The 23,585-nt window shown below is 53.1% G+C and overlaps 1 protein-coding gene across 10 annotated transcripts in view; it reads left to right on the top strand.

Annotated features, from left to right (window-relative positions):
* Nucleotides 1–18,144, top strand: part of HRH2 (histamine receptor H2) — a 31,881-nt gene extending 13,737 nt beyond the window's left edge. For 5 of the 10 annotated variants that reach the window (XM_038414959.2, XM_038414957.2, XM_043490720.1 and 2 more), the window contains exon 3: nucleotides 15,013–18,144. In XM_038414959.2, the coding sequence (XP_038270887.1) occupies nucleotides 15,013–15,199 (187 nt within the window). In that variant the 3' untranslated portion in view covers nucleotides 15,200–18,144. Of the gene's footprint in view, nucleotides 1–388; nucleotides 1,097–11,089; nucleotides 11,268–11,686; nucleotides 12,993–15,012 lie in introns of those variants that run through there. The other 5 variants (XR_006273720.1, XR_006273721.1, XR_006273722.1 and 2 more) reach the window with 5 other exon arrangements.
* Nucleotides 18,145–23,585: the final 5,441 nt, after the last annotated feature.

Here is a 23,585-nt window from a genome sequence, read left to right as displayed (position 1 = left end):
GGATGCATAATATGGCTCAGGTAATGGCAGGGAGAGAACTCACTTCCCCTTGCTCTGCTAGCACGTGAGCGACAAGAGAATAGTCCCTTTGTAGTGTGCAGTATAGGGTCATGGACACAGAGCTGGGCAGTTCTGATTCCACCCACCAGAGGGCAGTGGTAATAGCCTGTTTGTTACAAGAGCAAATGTGAAATGACCCCTTCAGTCTCTCTGCCCCTTCCCGCAAGCATGTGAAGTTGGATAATAGGCTGGAGAAGATGGGGAGGACGGGGGCTAATAGGAACTAGCCAGGATTAGCTCAAGAGCCATGTTTAGCTCCAGTGGGGGTGGACAGCTGGCTGCACGTTCCCTTGCAGCCCTTTTGTTTGTTGCCTCTGGTACATTTCAGCTTTCTTCATGCTCTGCATCTTAAAGCAGGAGTGGCAGCAGCATCTACCACTGTGGTTAGAGCATGAACACTGGTCCCTCAAGCAGCACAACGGGACAGAGGGAGAGTGTATCTTCAGGGCAGAGACATCCTGCAGTACCTCCTTCAATTCTGGGACAACGATTTGGGAGAGAATTGGGCTTTTCCACAGCACAGGGAGCCCAGAGCACGGCCATCCAAGTCCCTACCTGTAGGGCAAGGATGAAGCTGGCATGTTCACAGCAGATGTATAAAGAACTTAGATCAAACATAGAATAGTCTCGCGGGGAGGTTGCAATGTGACCCTGCGCTTGAGAACTCCAAAACAGAGAGTGAGGAAACAGGCTGCTTCCTAAAACAGAGAAGCACAACTCCCCCCACCTTGCTTTACATTGTGTCTTTCCACTCTAGCTGTCTGCTGCTGGAATCGGGCCACCTAGCTCCCATGTCTTTCTCAGAGCCCCCTGCCCGCAAGCAGGGCCAGGAGATCCCTCAGCCTTACAATGATACTACGTTCCAATGTACCCCAGCAGCTGATGCTAATAATACAAGAGGCAACCATATAGAGTGACCAGACAGCAAGTATGAAAAATCGGGACGGGGGTGGGGGGTAATAGGCACGTATATAAGACAAAGCCCCAAATATTGGGACTGTCCCTATAAAATTGGGATATCTGGTCACCCTACAACCATAGCACCTGCCAGCTAAGGTGCCCACCAGTAAAAATACCATTTGCACATTACAGTGCTGTCTGCTGGAGGGTCTCGAAGTATTTTACCAACATTCTGAATGAGCCTCGCAGGAAGAGGGGTGAGTTCCCCTCCGCATATTCAGATCTGGCTACCCTTCAAATGCTACAGCAGCTGCCATGTGTCAGTGTAGACAGGAGCTATGCCAAAAGATGGGGGTGTCACAGTCTCTTGTTTCCGATAAGCTGCTGTAACCACAAGCCCACAGTGCTCCACGTGCAGGTTTCTATTGCTGGTGAGTTCAACCAACAAGCGAGTTTTGTTCATGTTTCCGAGAAGAGTCAAGTACAAGCTAAACTTAAGGCTGGGTGCATTGGCTTTTCTTTTGGTTAATATACAAATGTTCATGCAAATTAGGCCATCCTCCGCATCTCTGACTCGGAGCCCCATCCTGTACGCTAACCACCATCACTTCCATATTGATCCGGATGAGCAGTGGAAGGGAGGGACTGAGGCAGCAGTGCCTGGAAAGTCCTAAGGTTGCTGCAGCCAGGAGAGGCTAGGGCAGATTACCTTGTGAGGCTTCACCAGTGTGCTGGGCAGAGCCACAGCTATGAGCTCTGAACCAGGCCCTGCCAGATCCGCTGTTCCCCAGAGCCCAGGGAGGAGAGTCTAAGGGATGGAGGGAGTGCCGATCTTCCCACTCCTGTGAAAGAGAAAGGAAAACAAGCTGCATTCTTTTCTTTTTCTTTCTCGCTGTGAGTGATTCCTGCTCCTTGCAGGCCTTTCATCTGACCCCTGCAAGCCCGATAAGCAGCTCAGAAATGTTCCACCCAGCAGATAGCGCGTTCTCTCCCCGCCACCTTTCCTGGGAGCACCAACAAAGGGCTGATTCTTGGCTTTATCCTGGCTAACGCTGGTGGTGGAGAAGCAGGGAGCAGTTTCCTAGCCCATGGCTGGAGAGTATCACTCCGGGGCTGTGCCCTGCCCCAGCCTCTGCCGGGAAAGGTGCTGCTCACCCCTGTCCCAGAGTGCTCCATACATGTCCTCAAGCACCCACTGAAGGTACAAAAGGCTGGACCCAGCGTGGTAGCCTCGCAAAGAGACCCTGGAGGAGTAGCTGGTCCAAGCATCAGTGCCTCATTGCTGAGAGCCCCAGGGCCCACTGTATGTGCTGTGATTGTAGGACATCCCCTTCCCACCGCCAGGCTCAGCTCAGTGAGTCTGTGCTCTCCTCTGGTCCCAACTAATACAGGCTCTTGCCGGGGCTCCAGAGAGAGGCTACAGCAAGCTCAACCTTTAGACGTTTGGAGTGGGGATCTGCACTGGGTCTCCACTGCTATGTAGTCAAAATTCTGCAGCCTGACCTGCTTTACAGGGCTGGTTCTGGTGAGTGCCGGTTTTGAAAGGCCTTCTTCCGCCAAGCAGAACTGGGAGAGGAAACTCTGCTTCCAGGCAAGGAGCACTCTGTTTATTTGTAATAGCTTTGTGATTTTAATTCGCTTGTTAATTGCAACTTTGATCGGTGCTTTTCCCTGGTATGATTTGGGCAGAGCCCTCTGCGGTGCTGAGAGCAGGAGAGGGAAGGCAGGGCAGAGTCACAGACCTCGCAGCCAGGGGGAAGGGAGGTCCTCTTCCACCTGCAGCTGGTTATTGGGATGTCACCTCCAAGGAGGAGCTGGAGGAGAAAGGTCAAGGCTCACTCATTTCCATGACCTTTTGAAAGCTGTGGGAGCAGCCAACTCCCATTTCCCCGACTCCTGCCTATCTTCTTAACAGATACCGGATCCCAGCCACCCTCTGTCTGGCCTAGTGGCCTTGCTCTGGGCCATGGAGGCAGGCAGGTCTGGGTCCCTCTGCATTCATGGCTCTCCATTGTGCACTAAAGGAACTATTGATAGCGAGTGAGAAAGGGTGCAAGGGGAGAAGCTATTCAGCATCTCTCAACCCTTCATTCCAGGAGACCAAGTAGATCTCACCACAGAGGGAAATAGGATTTGAAGCTTTTCTATTGTTCAATTCTCTTGGAGCAGGATGGGGAGGAGTTTTCACTCCTGCTCAGGTAGCTGGGAGGCCTGGATGCCAGGAAGCTGTCTGGGCTGGATGGCTACAGACAGATCTGAAAGGGGATCAGGATTGGAAAATTCTGGCTACATTTTCATTTGAAAATGAAGGTACCAGGTTTAACACACATGCTTACGGGTGTTTACACACAGAGAGAGAGAGAGAGAGCGAGGGCACTTACTTCAATTACACATACATTCCCCTAGCCAGCATTTGGCCTGACCGTGATGGGGAACTAGCCCCAGTTGTAGGCAGAAGCACAACAAAGGGATTGCTAAAAGAAAAGGAGCTGAGATGCCAGAAATCCCAATTTTCCAGCCAAAAGGGGAGGGCAGGGATAAAGAAACCCAAGTACCCTTGGGAAAGCAAAGTGAACTCTGTCTCTCCATGATGTGAGATTGGCAAGGACTGGCTTCTCAGGAAATTTTACTGGGCTAAGAAAAGCCCCTGCCAGGTGGGAGGAGATTGGTTCCTGCTAACTGGAGCCACCAGAGAGGCGGGGAATGGATAGTGCTGGTTTATTTGCACGGAGAGATGCTGCTCTTGAAATATGTGGAGGGTATAGGACTAGCCTGGCTGGCTCTGAGACCTGACCTCGAACCCTGGTAAATTTCAGTGAGGCAGCAGCAGCCCCAAGTTTCCTGCATCACGATGCAAAGGCTGGGTGTGAGCTCGGCTCCAGCTGGGTCGTGGTGCTGTAGAATTATTAATTATTATTTTGTGTCTGACCAGAGCATCGTGAGAGGCCCCAGTGAGATCACAGCTCCAAGGTGCCAGGTTCTGGGAAGACATCAAGTGAGAGACAGGCCCTGCCCTGAAGAGTTTAACAAAGTATCATTATCCCCATTGTATAGATGGGGAAGTGAGGCACAGGGAGATTCGGTGATTCACCAGGAGAGTCTTTGGCAGAGGCAGGGACTAAGCCTAGGGCCCCTGAGCCCCGGTCCAGCCCCCTGACAGACTCTCCCCTGATGTAACATATTCTGGCCTGCATCTTCTCGAGTCCCTCTCTGGGTTATCCCCACGAGAGAGAGGAAAAGTGTCACCATGAAAGCACCAGCTTGAAACTGACAGAGCAGCACTAGGGCCATCCGCTATCCCAGGGAGAGCCCAGAACCCGTTTGAAATGCACCATCGACCTCAAATAAGCTGCTGCCAAGCGAGTGAAGTGGTGCAATCAATGTGAAACGACAAGGGGAGGAGCTGAGCCCAGACTCAACATGGGAGAGCACTAGTCATGCTGGGTTTTCTCTTTTTTCCCCATCCCAGGAGGAGTTCCCTTGAGCCCCACTCACCCATCCAGGGGCCTTCTCCACCTCCCCCTTACTGACAAAGAGGCTGCCTGGCTCTCTAGCGGTGGGAGGAACGGACAGTGAGGGGCTGATTCTCCCCTCATTTCTCCCCACCCGTAGCAGGAGCAGCGAGCCCCATCCATGGCAGTACCTCCGTGTGGAAGGGGGTGAGCTCAGGAGCAGAGCTAGAGCCTCCAGAGCCCCAGCTCAGCACCCTACTGAGTGCAGCCAAGCCCTGCCAGCCTGGTCACTGCACTGCAGGCCCCCCTGTCTCTCGCCGGGGGTGCTCTAAGCTCGGGCGCAGCCCTGTGCTCCAGTCCAAATCTCCCATCCCCCACCCGCCCCAATGACACTGCAGGGCTGGCCAGTACTGAGGCACTGGTTTCGGTACATGCTAAGGCTGCAGGGCAGACAGGCTAGAGGCAGCCCCTGAGGGGCCCTGACAGGGACACCCCCCCCCCCCCGCCAGCTCCACGGGTGGCAGAAAAGCCAGGTGTCGGGGCTGGGGGAGCTGTTTGCAGAGCTAGGGCCAATGGGATGGGATTTCTTGGCACATTCTGTTGCAGTGGGGTGTGGCCCCCTCCCTGAATATGGTCCCATCTTTACCAGGCATGGGGAGCTAAGGGGGGTGAACCGAGGGTCAAAAGAAAACCCAGCAGTAGGCTGGCAAATTGCACCAAGTGCCATTAATAGTGAACAGTGAGCATGGGAGCCCCAAGGAGCTGTATTCTCCTAGGAGGATGCTGCAGAGAGGGCCAGTTATTAGCTGCGTTGGTGCCCCCTTCGAAGGGGATGTGGGTCCTTCCGTCCTAGAGCTGGGAGCCTGCTTCTTCCCAAGGGATGGAATTCCATGGTGACAGACACCCGTGCCCCACAGCGAGGGGGGAGATGCCCCAGCAGAGCTTGAATGCTGCAAATGTCTCCCCGTCTCTGGGGGCAGCACTGCAGTGCCTGGCCTGGAAGATGGGTGCAGAGCAGGGACCAGCACCCCTGCAGGCACACTCCCCATACCTTCTGTATTGCATGGATGGTCAAAAGCCAGATGGCAATGTCTTGATCTAGAAAGCACAGCCTCCACTGGAAACTGCACACTAAAGCCCCAGCAGCTGCCGCCCCAGGGTCATTCTGAACGGTCACCAATGGTCTAAACCAATAGTCCCCAAACTTCTTCTGCCATGCCCCCCGACTTATCCATAATGGAATCTGTCCGTACCCCCTGGGATCTGTGGTCAGGAGTGTGGTTGGGAGCCAGGGCTGCAGCTGGGAATGGGACCACAGTTGGAGCCAGGAGCTAAGGTCAGGGGCTGGAGCTACAGCCAGGGCTGGGGGCAGGACAGGAGCCAGACCAGAGCTGGGGACTGGCCTTGGCCCCACCACACCCCACTAGGAGGGTGCACCCCACAGTTTGGAGACCACTGGTCTAAACAGATGCAACTCTACTGACTTCAGTGGCATAGGTAAATTCAAGAACTAGATAAATTCCTGGAGGATAGGTCCATCAGTGGCTATTAGCCAGGATGGGCAGGGATGGTGTCCCTAGCCTCTGTTTGCCAGAAGCTTGGATTGGGTGACGGGGTGAATCACTTGATGATTCCTGTTCTTTTCATTCCCTCTGGGGAACCTGGCATTGGCCACGGTCGGAAGACGGGACACTGGGCTAGATGGACCTTTGGTCTGACCAGTCTGGCCATTCTTAGCTTGGCTGCAGCAGAGAGCAGAGTGCAGTGTTAGCAAAAGGACCGCTTTCCATGATCTTATAGCCGCAGCTGGTCTGTTCTAACTGGGACAGGACTGAGGAGCTAATCATCCTATTTATCTGAACACGGAAATACAGATACTAGGATTGGTCCAAAGCTGAATTCAAAACTAGATGGTTTCATTTTGCCCTGTCCATAGTGCACTCCCCTGCTGTATGCTGGATTCTTTGTCACAGCTGAGCATTAGCAGGAGAGGCCAACATCTGTGATACTCTGTTAAACTCAGAACCTCCCTAAATAAGAGAGACCCCTTTTCCCAAGAGATCAGCCCCCCACAGCTCCCAGTCTGGCACCTAAAGAAGAGGCCAGGTTTTCAAAGGAGCTCAGCTGATTGGAGCTGCTGGGGCTGAGGTATTTGTACACTCTGATGTGTTCAGTGAAATGCCTGAGTGGGATCAGCTCTCTGGAAAATCAGTCTCAATTGTGCGTGCTGTGCTGTGCACGGAAATGTGGCCCATTAGCCTACGCTAGGACAGAGATAGCGAATGGATCAGCAAATACTGCAAATGTTCTCAGACAATGATGTCATTCAATGGGATGCCACCACTTGCAACAGAGAGTTCAAATCTGGCCGCTCCATCTGATTAAAGAGAGCTTTAAACTAGGAATTAGGGGGAGATGGATGGGAGATGTCCAGAAAATCTCCACGCCGGATTTTAGCATTGAGAGGGAAGAAGATGAAGTAAGAAAGGATACAGCCGTGGGTAGGAGAATGTATATAAGGAGTGAGGGTGGTGTGGATACTAGTCTAATAGGTTATACTGGCTGTAAAATGACTGTGCCTAATAGGGTACAAAATGTGAGCAAGGCCAAACAGCAAAAATTAAGATGTTTGTACACCAATGCAAGGAGTCTAGGTAACAAAATGGAGGAACTAGAGCTACTGGTGCAGGAAGTGAAACCAGATATTATAGGGATAACAGAAACATGGTGGAATAGTCGTCATGACTGGACTTCAGGTATTGAAGGGTATGTGCTGTTTAGGAAATACAGAAACAAAGGTAAAGCTGGTGGAGTAGCATTGTATATCAATGATGAGGTAGAATGTAAAGAAATAAGAAGTAATGCAATGGATAAGACAGAGTCCGTCTGGCCAAAATTACATTGGGGAAGAAAACTAGTAAAGCCTCTCCTACGATAGTGCTTGGGGTGTGCTATAGACCTCCGGGATCTAATTTGGATATGGATAGAGCCCTTTTTAATGTCTTTAATAAAGTAAATACTAATGGCAACTGCATGATCATGGGAGACTTTAACTTCCCAGATATAGACTGGAGGACCAGTGCTAGTAATAATAATAGGGCTCATATTTTCCTAGATGCGATAGCTGATGGATTCCTTCATCAAGTAGTTGCTGAACCGACTAGAGGGGATGCCATTTTAGATTTAATTTTGGTGAGTAGCGAGGACCTCATAGAAGAAATGGTTGTAGGGGACAATCTTGGCTCAAGTGATCATAAGCTAATTCAGTTCAAACTAAATGGAAGGATTAACAAAAATAAATCTGCAACTAGGGTTTTTGATTTCAAAAGGGCTGACTTTCAAAAATTAAGGAAATTAGTTAGGGAAGTGGATTGGACTGAAGAACTTATGGATCTAAAGGTAGAGGAGGCCTGGGATTACTTTAAATCAAAACTGCAGAAGCTATCAGAAGCCTGTATCCCAAGAAAGGGGAAAAAATTCATAGGAAGGAGTTGTAGACCAAGCTGGATGAGCAAGCATCTTAGAGAGGTGATTAAGAAGAAGCAGAAAGCATACAGGGAGTGGAAGATGGGAGGGATCAGCAAGGAAAGCTACCTAATTGAGGTCAGAACATGTAGGGATCAAGTGAGACAGGCTAAAAGTCGAGTAGAGTTGGACCTTGCAAAGGGAAATAAAACCAATAGTAAAAGATTCTATAGCCATATAAATAAGAAGAAAACTAAGAAAGAAGAAGTGGGGCCGCTTAACACTGAGGATGGAGTGGAGGTTAAAGATAATCTAGGCATGGCCCAATATCTAAACAAATACTTTGCCTCAGTCTTTAATAAGGCTAAAGAGGATCTTGGGGATAATGGTAGCATGACAAATGGGAAGGAGGATATGGAGGCAGATATTACCATATCTGAGGTAGAAGCAAAACTGAAACAGCTTAATGGGACTAAATCGGGGGGCACAGATAATCTTCATCCAAGAATATTAAAGGAATTGGCACCTGAAATTGCAAGCCCATTAACAAGAATTTTTAATGAATCTGTAAACTCTGGAGTAGTACCGAATGATTGGAGAATTGCTAATATAGTTCCTATTTTTAAGAAAGGAAAAAAAAGTGATCCGGGTAACTACAGGCCAGTTAGTTTGACATCTGTAGTATGCAAGGTCCTGGAAAAAATTTTGAAGGAGAAATTAGTTAAGGACATTGAAGTCAATGGTAAATGGGACAAATTACAACATGGTTTTACAAAAGGTAGATCGTGCCAAACCAACCTAATCTCCTTTTTTGAAAAAGTAACAGATTTTTTAGATAAAGGAAATGCCGTGGATCTAATTTACCTAGATTTCAGTAAGGCGTTTGATACCGTGCCACATGGGGAATTATTAGTTAAATTGGAGAAGGGGATCAATATGAACATCAAAAGGTGGATAAGGAATTGGTTAAAGGGGAGACTGCAACGGGTCCTACTGAAAGGCGAACTGTCAGGTTGGAGGGAGGTTACCAGTGGAGTTCCTCAGGGATCGGTTTTGGGACCAATCTTATTTAATCTTTTTATTACTGACCTTGGCACAAAAAGTGGGAGTGTGCTAATAAAATTTGCAGATGATACAAAGCTGGGAGGTATTGCCAATTCGGAGAAGGCTCGGGATATTATACAGGAGGATCTGGATGACCTTGTAAACTGGAGTAATAGTAATAGGATGAAATTTAATAGTGAGAAGTGTAAGGTTATGCATTTAGGGATTAATAACAAGAATTTTAGTTATAAGTTGGGGACGCATCAATTAGAAGTAACGGAAGAGGAGAAGGACCTTGGAGTATTGGTTGATCATAGGATGACTATGAGCTTCCAATGTGATATGGCTGTGAAAAAAGCTAATGCAGTTTTGGGATGCATTAGGAGAGGCATTTCCTGTAGGAATAAGGAGGTTTTAGTACCGTTATACAAGGCACTGGTGAGACCTCACCTAGAATACTGTGTGCAGTTCTGGTCTCCCATGTTTAAAAAGGATGAATTCAAACTGGAGCAGGTACAGAGAAGGGTTACTAGGATGATCCGAGGAATGGAAAACTTGTCTTATGAAAGGAGACTTAAGGAGCTTGGCTTGTTTAGCCTAACTAAAAGAAGGTTGAGGGGAGATATGATTGCTCTCTATAAATATATCAGAGGGATAAATACAGGAGAGGGAGAGGAATTATTTCAGCTCAGCACCAATGTGGACACAAGAACAAATGGGTATAAACTGGCCACCAGGAAGTTTAGACTTGAAATTAGATGAAGGTTTTTAACCTTCAGAGGAGTGAAGTTTTGGAAGAGCCTTCCAAGGGAAGCAGTGGGGGCAAAAGATCTATCTGGTTTTAAGATTCTACTCGATAAGTTTATGGAGGAGATGGTATGATGGGATAATGGGACTTTGGTAAGTAATTGATCTTTAAATATTCAGGGTAAATAGGCCTAATCCCCTGAGATGGGATATTAGATGGATGGGATCTGAGTTACCCAGGAAAGAATTTTCTGTAGTATCTGGCTGGTGAATCTTGCCCATATGCTCACGGTTTAGCTAATCGCCATATTTGGGGTTGGGAAGGAATTTTCCTCCAGGGCAGATTGGAGAGGCCCTGGAGGTTTTTCGCCTTCCTCTGTAGCATGGGGCATGGTTGACTTGAGGGAGGCTTCTCTGCTCCTTGAAGTCTTTGAACCATGATTTAAGGACTTCAATAGCTCAGACATGGGTGAGGTTTTTCATAGGAGTGGGTGGGTGAGATTCTGTGGTCTGCGCTGTGCAGGAGGTTGGACTAGATGATCAGAATGGTCCCTTCTGACCTTAGTATCTATGAATCTATGAATCTGCCAGCAGAGAGCAAAGGGGGAAAATCACTCGAGCCCTGGAGAGATTTCCAGGAGTCGAGAGGGGAAAGATTGGGACTGGCTAGAGAGGAGCTGATTAAAAGGCGACATGACTCAGATATGGAAAATGATGAATGGGACAGAGGAGGGACCTCCTCCTCATCTCTCTCAAAACACCGGGCAAAGGAAAGGGAGCTCATTTAAAACTGGTCAGAGGAAATGCTGTTCCGGTTGCACAGCTCATCATTCACTTGGAACTCCCTGCCACTAGAATCTAGTGAGGCGAAAGCTTAGCTGCTTCGGACAAGGCCTGGACATTTCTATCACTTGCGGGACGTCCACAGTGATATTAGCGAGGTTAAAAATGTATAAAAGGTTTAAATGTCAACCAGGAATGGAGAGAGGCCAGGTAGCAAACAGTCCAGCCACACTAGCTAATGGCATCCTCCCACACCTGCCAACATGCAGTCAGACCCCTGCTCCCTCCCTGCAGCAGGCCAGGCCAGCATGCTCAGTGGCACTCGGGAAGATGTAGTGACCTGTGAGATGTGGGAAGAGAAATGCTCCTTCACTGGGGAAATAACCACATTACCGGCCACAAATGGGGCTGTTTTGAGTTGCCCAGCAGTCACTGTCATCTTGGTTCCTCTCCAGCCTCTCTCCCGGCACCAGGTGATGCAAACCCGAGCGCCAGGGACACTTCTGGCTCTGGTGCCGCAGAGACACGGGAGAGTAACAGGCAGCAGCCCGGAGCCCCAGCGGAACACCGAGTGTCACCAAGTGACTGAGTGATATTTTTTTTTTTTTATTTTTTGTCTTTAATTGAATCCTCTCCAGCGCTGGAGTTTTTCCCTGAGTCTTGGCCAGCCCGCTGCAGTAGGCTCCACTCTGGGACACGCACTCAGCCTTTGATTCCTGGCTGCCCTCCTCCAACACCCATCGAGGACAAACGTTAGAAGGTCACAGTTAGATTTGCCACAGGGGGAAGCCTAAAGGCAGAGGTGGGGGCCACTGGGTGAGTACCTCAACAGCGATGCGCAGTGGGTGAGCTTGGAAAGGGCTAACGCGCTCTCCAGTGCTTTCGGTTGCGTTTCCTCCCTTCCCCCCACCGGCCCACAGCCCCCACTGCTCTGCATGCCAGGGGCTAGTCTAGCCAGGCTAGAGAGCAGGAGGGGAGCTAAGCTGTGTTGAGTCTAGGGCTGGCGGGCTCTGCCTCTGCATATGAAACGGGAGAAGAGCACGGGCCCCCTTCCTCCCGGAACTCTATTCCTGGCTCGGCTTGGGGGACGGGTTAGTGTAGATCAGTACCCGGTGGAACTGATTGACAGGCCAGATGAATCGGTTTCACGTACTTCCATCTCCTGGCAACAGAGTCTTCAGCAGTTTCCAGCAGGCTGATTACTTTCCACTGACTATCCAATTGGCCTGCACCAGACTATTCTGCCTCATTTCCTGGGCTAACCCCGGCGGGATAATGGGAACTGACGCCGTCTACCCCAGAAGTGGTGCATTGAGAAATCACATTGTGGGAGCACTTTGCCTTTGTCCAAGCCCGTTCCAGCTGCATAAAGATACCAGAAGCTCTGGCATAATGGTTTTAGGAACCGTGCCAGCACAGTGGGCTTGCTGCTGCAGTTTGCCACCGTTAGCCCTTCTCCCGTGCTCCCCTGCTGTGGGGTGAGGGTTTTACAGCTGGCCCCTGCAGTTCTGTGCATGCCGATGGCTATAAAAGCAGGGCTGAGTCACACTTGGAAAACGAGACATTTGCAGCAGGAGACTTTATTTACCCTCCATTGGAAAAGCTGGGCAGGGCTCCAGCAGCTAAGGTCACAGTCACCTCTGCCGGCTGCCCCACACAGATCACCTGCTGATAACGCAGCCTCTGCTTTATTGACTGTGTTGCAGGGCAAACAGCGGGATCACCTGTCTGCTGAGAGCTAGACACGGTTGTTCTGCTGGCTCCACACCAGGCCGCTGTAACCTTGGACATGGTCACACTGTCCCGGGGGACCGGGCTTGGACTACCAAGGGACAGCGCAGCCAGCCTGGTGACGGGCTCCCTCCCTGCACTAGCAAGCCAAGCCGTCTGGGCAAGTGCAGTGCCTGAGGCTCTTAGGGCTTTGCCACAAGGACCACTGGTCCACAGGGCACCTGGGGAATCACGGAACCACTGCTGGATGTGCAGGGGCGCCTAGCAGAGTGTAGCTTTAGTGTGTCAAGGCCACGCGCGCCCAGAGGCCCTCACACAGCGGGGACACAGGCTAGCACTGCAAATTGCTGCAAATCGCCAACCCCACACTCTGGCTAGGAGACCAGCTGGGCAGTTCCTGAGGCCTCTGCTCAGCCCCTCCAGCCGATTCCCATCTCCGCCAGGAGTGGGGCACTCTGCTGACTGTTCGAAAGCTAGCGCCTGATCCCTAGAGAGGGAGGACAGCATTGAGTGCTCTGGGAACAACAGGATCAAGGGAGTCACCTGAGTGCACCCGGAGCCCAGCAATCAGCTCGCAGCTCCATAATTGCAGGAGACATCTCTGGCAGGAAGCCGATTCCAGCTCTGCAGCTTCTGCCCTTGGGCTTTGCTGGATCTTACCCAAAATAAATTTCCAGCAATTTTCTGTCCATCTTTTGCTGCTGGCTTCCTCCTTCCCAGCCTTCTGTTGTCTCTCTCCCTTCCCAGTGGAGCCTTTCACCCAGAGCCTGGCAGACGCATGGTAGAGGACATGGGCACTAGCTGCAGGAGACATTCCCCCAGCCTGGGAGAAGGAGACTATTGATTATGGCCTGAGTGGGTAGAACAAATCCACTCCATCTCTTCCCCCCAGACTATGTTATAGTGCAAAGCACAGGCTGAAAAGGGGGAGGATGGTATTTGGCATCTCTCTAAGGCCTTTCGTGGTAGGATAGCGCTGAAAGTGTCATTAATTATCACCATTTTACAGAGGGGAAACTGAGGCATGGAGCAGTTCAGTGATTTTTCTCAAGGCCACACACTGAATCAGTGGCAGAGCTAGGATGAGGTTACAGATGTCTCGAGTTCCCATCCCTGGTTCTTACCACTAGGAGACACTCCCCCTGTTGAGTTGCTCAGTGCAATGTAACAGAATGGGACATGGCACACAGCTGGGAAACACCAAGGCAAAGCAGGGCAATGGTACCACCGTTTCAGGGAGAGGAGTGTGGACTCCTCTCCCTGAAAAAGCCCCAGGCCAAATGCTGCCGGGGAGGTGTCAAGCCCATTTGCACAATCCTGGGCCGCAGGGCATAATATGCTCAGCCCTGACACATGAGGCTGGGTCTCCCTGAGCAGTCCCTTCCCACCCCATTAGTGCACATGCCAGTGTCATTCAGATTTGCTCTTTGAAACGTTCTAGACTTAATTCCTAATAGGTCTCTCCCTGCAGTACATGAAAAGCAGTGGAGCCACTGAAAGTTGGCTGTTTTGTACTTTCCCCCTCCGTGTAGCAAGTGCCTGCTGTACCAGGTCTGACTTCTGGGGGTGATGCCAAGCTACCAACCCTCCTTCCGTAGACCTGGAACAAACATGAACTCATCACGCTGAAAGGAAGGAGATCTTAGACCTGAGTGTGAGCAGATCTGAGCTCCTCACTTGGCCAAGGATTTCCTCTCCGAGCGGAGTGGGTGACGAAGGGAAGTGCCACATGCACTTACACCAATCTGAAACCTGCCTTGGGCATAGCCCAGTCTGGAGCTCGACTAGCAGGAATCCCTGTGAGACACAACTGGCACCTTGCATATTTGGCTCCAGATTGCATATTTGATTTCAGCCAGCTATTCACAGGGGGTTTTTGGAAACCTCAGTCACCCAGTCAGGGAACAGAAACAGCACCCTGTGACGTTCCATTGCTAGCCAGCCCAGGGCAAACGTTGGCGTTCAAATCCAGAATCCGCACCAGGATCCATAGAGCTGGAAAGTCCCGGCTCATTTAGAATGACAGAGGCCCAGGGGACAGAAAAAGAAGCAAAGTTCAGTGAATCCGTAATTCCTGGTACAGTGGCCAGGTGATGGTACCGGGTCACTCCCACACCTTCCCGGGGGGTCAAAATGCAACGGTAACACTCAGCACACGCGTCGCTCTTCCCTCCCTGAACTGTGCTCCTGATGGTGTTCCCAGCATGGGCCCCCATCTGCTGCTGCAAGGCAGGACCGTGGGAACAGCCAGGAAGGTCAGCTAGTCTCATAAGGGGGTACAGTCATTCCTCTGGCCCCAGCACCCAAATCACTGACTCCGAAAGCTGGGATTTCCCTACACGCACACCCCAAACTCCCCCATTTCCCCCCATCGTGGTCAACTAGTTACAGTGTTGCCAATTGAATCCTTTTCCAACCCCCGACCCCATAAATTTGAAAACCCCCTAGAGGCAGCCGGAGTGAGGCACCCCAGTGGGACCATTTTCAGGTGCCGGGGACAGTAACTTGCTGCTGTTCGTGTGTGATGCTGAGGGTCCTGCCTTGTTCTTTATATCCATGCGTCCCTGGTCCCCACTGCTGTCCCATGGCTTCGGATGGGTGGGTGAAGCTGCCACTAGCTATAACACATGCTGTGCTCAGAACTTGCCCTTGGCTTTTCCTGCGCTCGCTGCCCTTTCCCCCAGGTTTCCTGCAACCTCCCCTTCAATTTGAACCTAGGAAAGGGGCTCTGGGAATGGAAGAAGTCAGGGGAGCTAGGAGGTAAAACTAAACACCGGCCGTAGCACATGTCAGGCAGATCTAGTGAGATCCACCCTTGTTCCCTCCCCAGGAGTCCTGCCCCATCCTGTGGCTCGTCCTCCTCCACCATCCTGTCCTGCTGGAGAGGCCTCTGGCTGGCCAAGTTTCTTCCCAAGAGGGACATGTGGATCCCGGTGTGTGAGGAGCCGGCGACAGAGCTGCAGAAGAGGGTGAAGCCCCCAGCGTCCCCAAGGGTCATTTACTGTCTTTTCTCCTGAGCCAGGATGGATGGACCAGCGGAGTGCTGAATGCCATCAATACCGGACAAGCCTTGCTCAGGACCCAGAGACTCAGCCGAGCACCACGTCCAGCATCTCACTCTTCACAGGCGGCTCACTGGGAGCTGTTTGAAAACCCAGGGACATGGATCTGTAACATAATCCACCATTCTGTGGGTGTGCTCCTGTGTGGGCATGGGTATGTCTGTACGCACCCCGTGTGGGCACAGCTGTGGATGTGTATTCACATGTGCACGGCTCTGTGTTCATGCACAAACCTGCCTGTGCACTAGGGTGCAGGCAGAAGGAAGGGCTCACACCTGCCTCCTCCCCACGCAGGCTGGATCCATCTGATCCCTGGTTCTTGATCCCACCCCAGATGTGGGGCAGAGTGGCAAGAGAGGAGGGGAAGAGAGACCCTACCCCCATTGCATGTGCCCCAGCAAAGCAGGCTCTGGGGGCTGGCACAGGCTCTCCCTGCCCGCACCAGCGCATTGTCCTTGTCTCCCGATGTCTCTGTTAATTCCCCTTGTCTAATTCGAATGTCCCTTTTTCCCAAGCACCCTAAACAGCTGCACGTGTCCCAGGTCTCCCCACGGCCTAACCCCCTGGTGTCCTGGCTTCACACACCCAGCCAAGGGGCTGGGTCAGGTCAGCCTCCAGCGAAGAGTGTGGGTCAGAGGAGAACACAGAGGCAGGACAAGAGCCTCAGGAAGTGGGTCCCACAGCAGAAGGCCTGGAGCTGGGGGGCAGAGAGATGAAAGGGTCAGCGTGGGGCGGGGGCAAGGGGCGTAACTCCATTGTACTGTACTGGGACATCAGCTCTGCTCATGGGTTTTGCTGTGTCTACAGCAGCCCAGCCAGGTATCTCTGAAGTGCTGGCCCAGACGGGGCTGAGACCTGTCCCAGGGGGATTGGGCCGGGGCCGGGGGGTTTCAAGAGGCAGCCGGCAAAGGCCAATCTGGACAGTGCCTGAGATGACAGATCTGGGGAAGGGAGCTCGTGGTGGCAAAATGTGATTGTGTCTGTGCCTCTGGGTATCTTTTATCAGCTCTGTCCTCGCCCAGCCTGCCCAGCGCTCAGGTCCTCCCAGGGCCCTTCCAGGGGGACCAAGAACTGGGCCTCCCACTCCAAGGCCTTCTGCTCAGTCCTCGCTCCGGCAAGGGCCCCAGTGCGATGAAGGGGACATGCATGCTGCTGCATGCCCAGCTCCCTGTGTCTGCTTTTGGACGGAGTAAGCAGGGCTGGCGGTAACTGTGACCTGGGGAGACCCGGCTTCTCCCCCTCCCCTTCCGCACCCCGGCCTAAGTCTAGAACTTGTAGGGGCCACTTGTCTCCCGGGCTGCGTGAACCAGGAGGGGTCAGTGCCCACGCTGGGGGAGAAGTGGGGGGATGTTACACGTGACATCAGGGCCACACTAACAAATGCAGCTAGAGGCCCCAGGCGAGGTGTCGGCTTTGCTTGGCTTTGTTCACTCGGCCAGGACCATCCAGCGTTTAGACCCTGGGCTGTCCGTGGGTACACGCTGTGCTGGAGAAGGCTGCTGTTTGTTGTTTATGGCTCTAATCCCCCCAGATGGCCAGTGCACAGGGAGACGCTTCCCCTGCCAGCCGACCTGGATTGCAGAACCAGGGCAGCTGTGCGGTAATCGAATTCCCCAGGCCAGGCATCTGTGGAGCCGCCCTGGCTGTCAGCAGGATACTGTTAAAGGGTATTCCTCCCCACCCCGCCACCCCGAAAAACCAAACCCATCTTATGCTGGGCCAGGCACCTGGTCTCCCAGCCAGGCCCAGCAACGACAACCTTGCATTTGACTCCCAGATGAGCCACTCTGTGGGGCTGGACGAGTGAAGGCCTGGGGCAGGGCACTGCTGGCCATGCTGGGCATGGAGGGGAAGGGGAACGTCTACACCTGCTTAGAAAGAGGGGAAGGGCTGGGCTCAGGGGGCTGGGGGAGTGATTGACAGCTGTCACTCTGATGTGCCTGATCAGGAAAGGTCAATATATATTTTTTTATTGAATTAAAAAATTGGGGGGGGGCATTAAATTATTTACATCTGGGGAAACAACCCTCTCCCCAGAACGGCACGTCCTGCCCCTTGCTCTCTGCCTCTCCTTCTCCCCACCCGACCCCCCTCACCCGGCTGGACGCAGCTAGGTCAGCCTGTGAGCTCGCGGGGGCAGGGACCGTGTTGGATCAATTCAATGAGATGTTGTGAGCTGGACGCACGGTGCGGAAGAGTAAAGAGGAGCCAGATGCTTAGGGCTGTGCCAGGGTGGGTATAACCCCCTGGGATGGGGTGTTTGGGGCTGGACCCCCTGTGCCCCCCCCCGTCCAGCCCGGTGCATGTGGCGCTATGTCACGATGCCGTCTCTGGTTCCCAGGCTCGGGCACCGTTTCCCCTTGTCTCTGTTTGGTGAGATGCTGTTCATAGCTCCTGATAACCCAAGGCCTGGTATCCAGGCAGCACCATGTGAACCTCAGCAGCAAGGCATCTACATGGCGCCCTAGGGCCATGCCAACCCTCCTCCCCGGCTGCGGGGATTTTCCAGCTCAATCCCACGGTGAGGTGCATCCTGAAGGGCTCCTGGCGCAAAACCCGGCCCTGCTGAGCCGATGGGTGTTGACTGAGCAGGGACCGAGCAAAGAGCCAGGCCCGCAAGGGTAGAATGCCTCCCCCTTTGCTCTCTACCTGTGCGAGCCCCAGGGGGCTGAAAACTCTTGCTTCCCCTGTGTGCTCCTGTGTGCTGGTGTGTATGTGTGGAAGGCATTTTCCATGGGCCAGAGTTAGTCCCTGCATCTGTCCCAAGGCCGGGCCTGCATGGCAACAGCCACAGGCTGGAGAGCCAGTGTGAGGGGGAACCCCTGGGGACTACCTCTCCGCTCCATGTTAGGAAGAGAGCCCCCTTTCCAATAAATAAAGCTGATCGTTCCTGTCCTGCAGCAAGTGCTGATGTCGGATCCTTCCCCTGTGGGGCTGAGGGGGGCTCCCGCCTCTCAGGTGAGCCTCAGGCGGGTGGCGGTTGTTAGAAGAGGGGATGGTGCAGCCAAGACTAAAGCAGAGTTCCCCAACTGGCTGTAGCATCAGCCATTCCCACCCTGGGCCTTTTCCACCTGCTTTGTTGAAATGATCCCTGTGGGTGCCCAGGAAATGGGCTCTTGCGAGGACCCCGATGGCTGGGAGGAAGCTGTATGTCAGACCAGGGCTCCCAGGGCATTTGTCAGTAATTGGGCTGCTCTCCCCTGCGGAGACGTGTGGGCCCCTGACCCATCCTGTGGCAGAACAGGGATGTCACCACCCAAGCCAGGGCATGGCGCCCGGACTCTGGACAGGGTGCAGTGCAGTGTGTGGCAGTGAGCGTGCAACTGCCTTGTGGGTCTGGGCATCTCACTGCACTAGCACACACATGCTTCCTTTGCCCAGCTGCTGGGCAGGGTGAGCAGGAATCTCCCTGCCTTGCACCCCGGCAGCAACTCCCCATTTCACTGCCAGGGCTCCTGGGGCATTCGAGGATCAGACCCAGCTTACCTGCTGCAAGCCAGCGACTTGCTGTCTGCTCCGGCCCCAGCACGCACCAGGCAGGGCTCATTAGCAACCGCTCGCTGCCGGAAGGAGAGAAGTCTGAAAAACAGAAAGGGAGAACGTCTACTAACACACTGCTACTCTGAAACCTGTCTCTGACCTGTGAGCTCACAATTAGCACCTTGGGCTTTAGAACAGCTTAGGCCAAAAGGGCCAGAAGCAGCTACTAAGTTTAGGCATCTCAGTTTGGGGGATTCCCAGCTGGAGACCCCTTGAGGCTGATTTTCAGGGAGATGGAGCAGCCACAGGTCCAGCTGGCGACACAGGGCTACCTCCTTGGTGCCACTCCAGTGGCTCAAAGGGGCTAGAAAGCAACCCCAGAAGGGCATCTGAGGATTCCCAGGCAGAGGGGAATCACTGGGTAGCATGAAGCCAGCCCTGAGGCCATCAGCCCCTGGCAGCGCTGGTGAGGGGGGAGTACTAAACTGGCATATGCTTCCCACCCCCGATGCCATGCCCAGCCCAGCTCAGCCAGATCTGGGGCTTGTGGGCAGCTGGAGTCAATGGCACAGCTCCCTCACCTAGACTCATCTCCCGCAGTGAGCGACCAAAATCTGCTCCCTTCCCACACGGCCCCGACATGCCGTCGAAAGGCACAAGGTTATTTTCCTCCTGGAGGCCTGTGACCAGCCCTGATGGCCATTTCCAAGCGGAACTGGAGGGAATAACAATGGTGGTGACTCTCAGCTGGGTCAGACTTGGTTGCTTTCGTGTCCTTCCCCCACTGGCTCCCTGCCAACCGTGCGCTGGCGCCGGCCGCCGATGATGCCTGGCAAAGCTGCTGGATGGGACATCTGGGCTTTTGCCTCCTCCTCATACAGAGCCGTCGCTTCTCCCAGTTCAGCGCAGACCTCGAAACATCTTGCAGGGGGCAGAGGGCTGCAAGAGCTGGGAAGGGGGCCGGGGTTTAAAGGGCCGGCTCAGCGTGACTCTAACGGGTAATGCCACATCACACACCTCAGGAGTCCCGTAGAGAGAAAGAAACTCACTGCAAAACTTCTTCCCAGCCCTGCGGACAAGCTCGGTGTCGCTCGACAGCGTCTGGCTCTCCCCGGCCAGTAAAAGCTAGACCCTCACCCACCTTGTCCCTGCAAAAATTGGGGAGTTGGGGAGCACAGTGGGAAGCAAGAGCATGGTGCGAGAGCGCCACCTGCCTGCTGCCCCGGCACAGTCGCTTCAGGCCTCAGGCGGCCTCTCTCCTCCCGCCCCGGGCTCCGGGCCTGGGTTCTGAAAGTTGCCCAAGGCTGCCCAGCTCCCCCGTGAGGATCAAGTGACCCTGAAAACTCCTTCCCCGAGCCACCAGCCTAGCACAGAGCTCTAGCCAGGCAGATTTCAAAGGGCTCCCACTTCGAGTGAGGAATGGTTTACACGTCCTGGGGGGAAAATTGAGATTGCCAACAAAATTCCAGTCCTAAATCAGGACAAAAGAATCCCAACCTCAGAAATTTCTGTGAACCAATAAGCTGGAAAAAAAATCCGTTCAGGTCAAACTAAAGATTTTGTCTCGCCATTTTTGAAATATTATGTTCCAATTTTTTTTTTCCGTTTTATGGTCAGTTGCTTCAATTTCTAAACCCAAAGTTATCGTGAAACAAAGATACCCCCAAATTTTTCATGTTAGCCATTTCAAAGCTTCTTTCCCTCCCCCCATTTTTCAGAACGACCCTTTCTCACAGACAGTTTTAGTTTCAACAAATTAGCGTTTTCTGACCAAAAAAAGTTTTATCAACAAATCCCCAAGTAGCTGTCCTGCACGGCTGCTCTGCACAGAGCGTGTCACTTGCACCTGCGCAAAGCCTGGCTAGGACACACCTGTGCTGCTCTGGGAGCATTTTGCACACTGCACGGGGGTAAATGACACACGAGATGCAGTGTTGGGTACATGCAGTCCAAAGACATAAATCAGCCCTGCTCAGCCCAGACTCAGCCTGCCGCGATGCTGAGCCAGCCCCAGCGCTGCACGGTTACTACAGCAGCAAAGCCAACGTTTGCTATGAAGATTTTTGTTGCGTCAAACACCAATTTTCCATGGGGAAAAAAGGTTGGGAAGGAAAAGGCCAGCCCAGCCCTAATTGTCATTAGCATTTGTTTTGTTTCTGGAATGGTTTCCTTCCTAGCATTCATCTGTCCCCAAGCCCAGAGCTGGCCCTGACACTTTGCAGACAAATGCCCCAAGGAGCTCACAGTGCAAACTAAATCAAAACCAGCATGAAGCTGACAGCCAACGAACGGGGTGGGGAGTGGGGAGATGGAAGGGCCAGGATTACCTTTGCAACACATGGGAGCCATGGGGAGGGAGCTGGTATAACCTCTTGCTAGGTCCTTTTACCCACCTGTCACAGTATGACTGGCCCCACCTGGGGCTGGGGGTCAGGTGCTGGCTGAAGAACAGCTGGTCCAGCAAGAACTCAATGGGGCGAGGAAGTTACCAGGAGTGGGTAGGCGCCTAGAGCAGGGGAAAGAATCCAGCTCCTAGGTGACTTCCAGGCAGACAGCCTGGAGAGAAGTGTGGGGTGTAAGAAGGCTCCTGCTGGGGTCCCTAGGTCAGAGCTCGAGCTTGGCAGGCGCCAGCGGAAACGGCTGATGGAAAAGCTCTGGGAGCCGGGGCCCACGCCGGGGCTTTATTTTAGTGTTCTCTGCCGCGGGGCAGCTCGGGGCTGGCTGAGAGATGGGCTGTATGAGGAGATAGGGCCAGGCCAGGAAGCCCAGTGGGAGCTGTCTGCAGTGAAAGCCCCGCTCCAGCCCTCAACACCCTGTGGGCTGGAGCCACATGTGGCTGCCACTCTCCCACACACACGCCAGTTGTACGCTCCACCTTACTTGGTGGGAGCTGAGGGCACTAGTGCCTTGCAGGGGCATTTGGCACAGCAGGACTGAACTGGGGAGAGAAGAGCTGAAACTCCCCTAGACTCTTCCTCTGGGATCCCTCACATCCCCGGGCACAGCACCAGCTTGCAACCAAGGACCTGCAGGGATCCCCTAGGACAGTACTGCACCCCCAAGGGCCTTGCACAGAGGTGCCCCAACCCAGTGCAATGGGCCCCCGAATGTTTGCGAGGATCTCCATTCTCTGGGCAAAGCAGCAAGGGCTGGAACTGGAAGCGCCCATGTAACACCGACAGACTCCGGTCGTTGGTGGGCGGGATCGAACCTGGGACTCTGGACCTTAGTGCGTGAGCCTCAACTGGCTGTTAGCTAAGGCTGTAGAACAGACTCAGTGGTCTCGGTGCCACTAGATGGGACAACACCACACCCAGGAGGTGTATGGGTTACACCTGCAGCAGCCATGCTGATCCCAGCCCTTGGAGAATAGCTCACTGGCACAAGCACAAAAAAAACCCAACTCTGCCACCTATGATAACAATTAGAGACTTATCTAATTGCAAAAATAATTGCAACTGAAGTGTTTAATTACCAGCCTAAGCATGCAGAGCTGCTCCCAATCCCTCAGATAAGGGATTGGTTTTGGTTTTTTGATTATTACATTACAGCCTGGGGGGAGGAGATTCACTAATTAAGGTCTTGGAGAACAGCTACCAATTTTGAAATGCTGCTTTTAATTTTAATACTAACCAGGCTGGAAGAGGGGAGGGGGGAAGAGCTCCTTAATGCGGAACATCTGCGCCAGCCACTGTCTGCCCATCTGCCCACCTGGCTTCCTCACAAGAGCCAAATATGCGGCTGCATTAATGCCACCTGCTCAGTGCTCAGTGCGTAGCCATCGACCCACCTTCCGGCCACTCTCCTCGTCGCCAGCCGGAGGGCGCTGTGGCTGGGCTAGCACAGTGCCGGCGGGGACGGAGCAAAGTCACCGCTCTCCCAGCCACTGGATTCCACCCAGAATAACCCTGATCGCGCTGTTCCCATGCGGGGAGCTCAGAGCAAGCCGGCCCTGGAATCTGGCCTTGGAGGTCAAGAAAAGTACCAACCGCCGCTGCTCAGAGCAGAGCGCAAGCACCTGGCCTTCAGCAGCCTGCGCTCCATAACGCCAGCACTGCTCACAAGAGTGGCCCAACACCAGAGGCCAGTCAGGCTCCCGGGTGGGAAGAGAGAGAGAAATCGAGCCGCAAGCGAACCAGTCCCATGCCATGCTGATGGACATGGGGTAGGCGGACAGATGGGGAGAAGTGACGGGAGCACGTTTGACCAGCACTGTTAGGTGCCTCCGAAAGGATTTAAGAGCCTGACTTTTGTTTCAAAACGTTGGCCTCTTTGAAGGAGAGCTCCACACAGCTCCTTTCCTGCAGCCGGACCTGCCATGGGGCCGGTCCCAGGGCTCTTTACTGAACATGATCCTGGCACTGCTGGGGGGGGTCGGAGATGAGTCTGGGGGCACATGACACAACTGAGCGGCATGGGAGCTCTGAAATCTCTGCCAAGAAATGAGTATGGTATGTATGGCTGGCATGGGCAGTATGGCATGTATGAGCAATATGGCACACATGGCATTATGGTCAGCACTGGCTGTATGGCATTCATAGGCTATATGGCATGTAGGGTGTAATGAGGATGGCTTTGGTGGGACCCAACTGAGAGGACCAATTCAGGGTGAATTGCTTCAAGCAGGTCAGTTACAGCCCAAGGCTGGGGTTCCTTTGCACACCAAGGCAAACCAAACCAGACAGACAGAGAGGACTTCGGTCTCACCCCACTGGCTAACCATAAGTCACACAAGCAATTCCCTTAGACACTCCAGTTTCCCAGAATCACCACCAGTGCCACTCGTTATGGGGATGAATGGTTATGAAAACCAATACCCCAGTAAAAGAAAAAAGGTTCTCTCGATCCCAAAGAATCAAGC

This window comes from Dermochelys coriacea, chromosome 8 (assembly GCF_009764565.3).
Source record: "Dermochelys coriacea isolate rDerCor1 chromosome 8, rDerCor1.pri.v4, whole genome shotgun sequence".
Taxonomy (NCBI): domain Eukaryota; kingdom Metazoa; phylum Chordata; order Testudines; family Dermochelyidae; genus Dermochelys; species Dermochelys coriacea.
The sequence above is the reverse complement of the archived record's forward strand: the minus strand, read 5'-3'. Positions and strand labels throughout refer to the sequence as shown.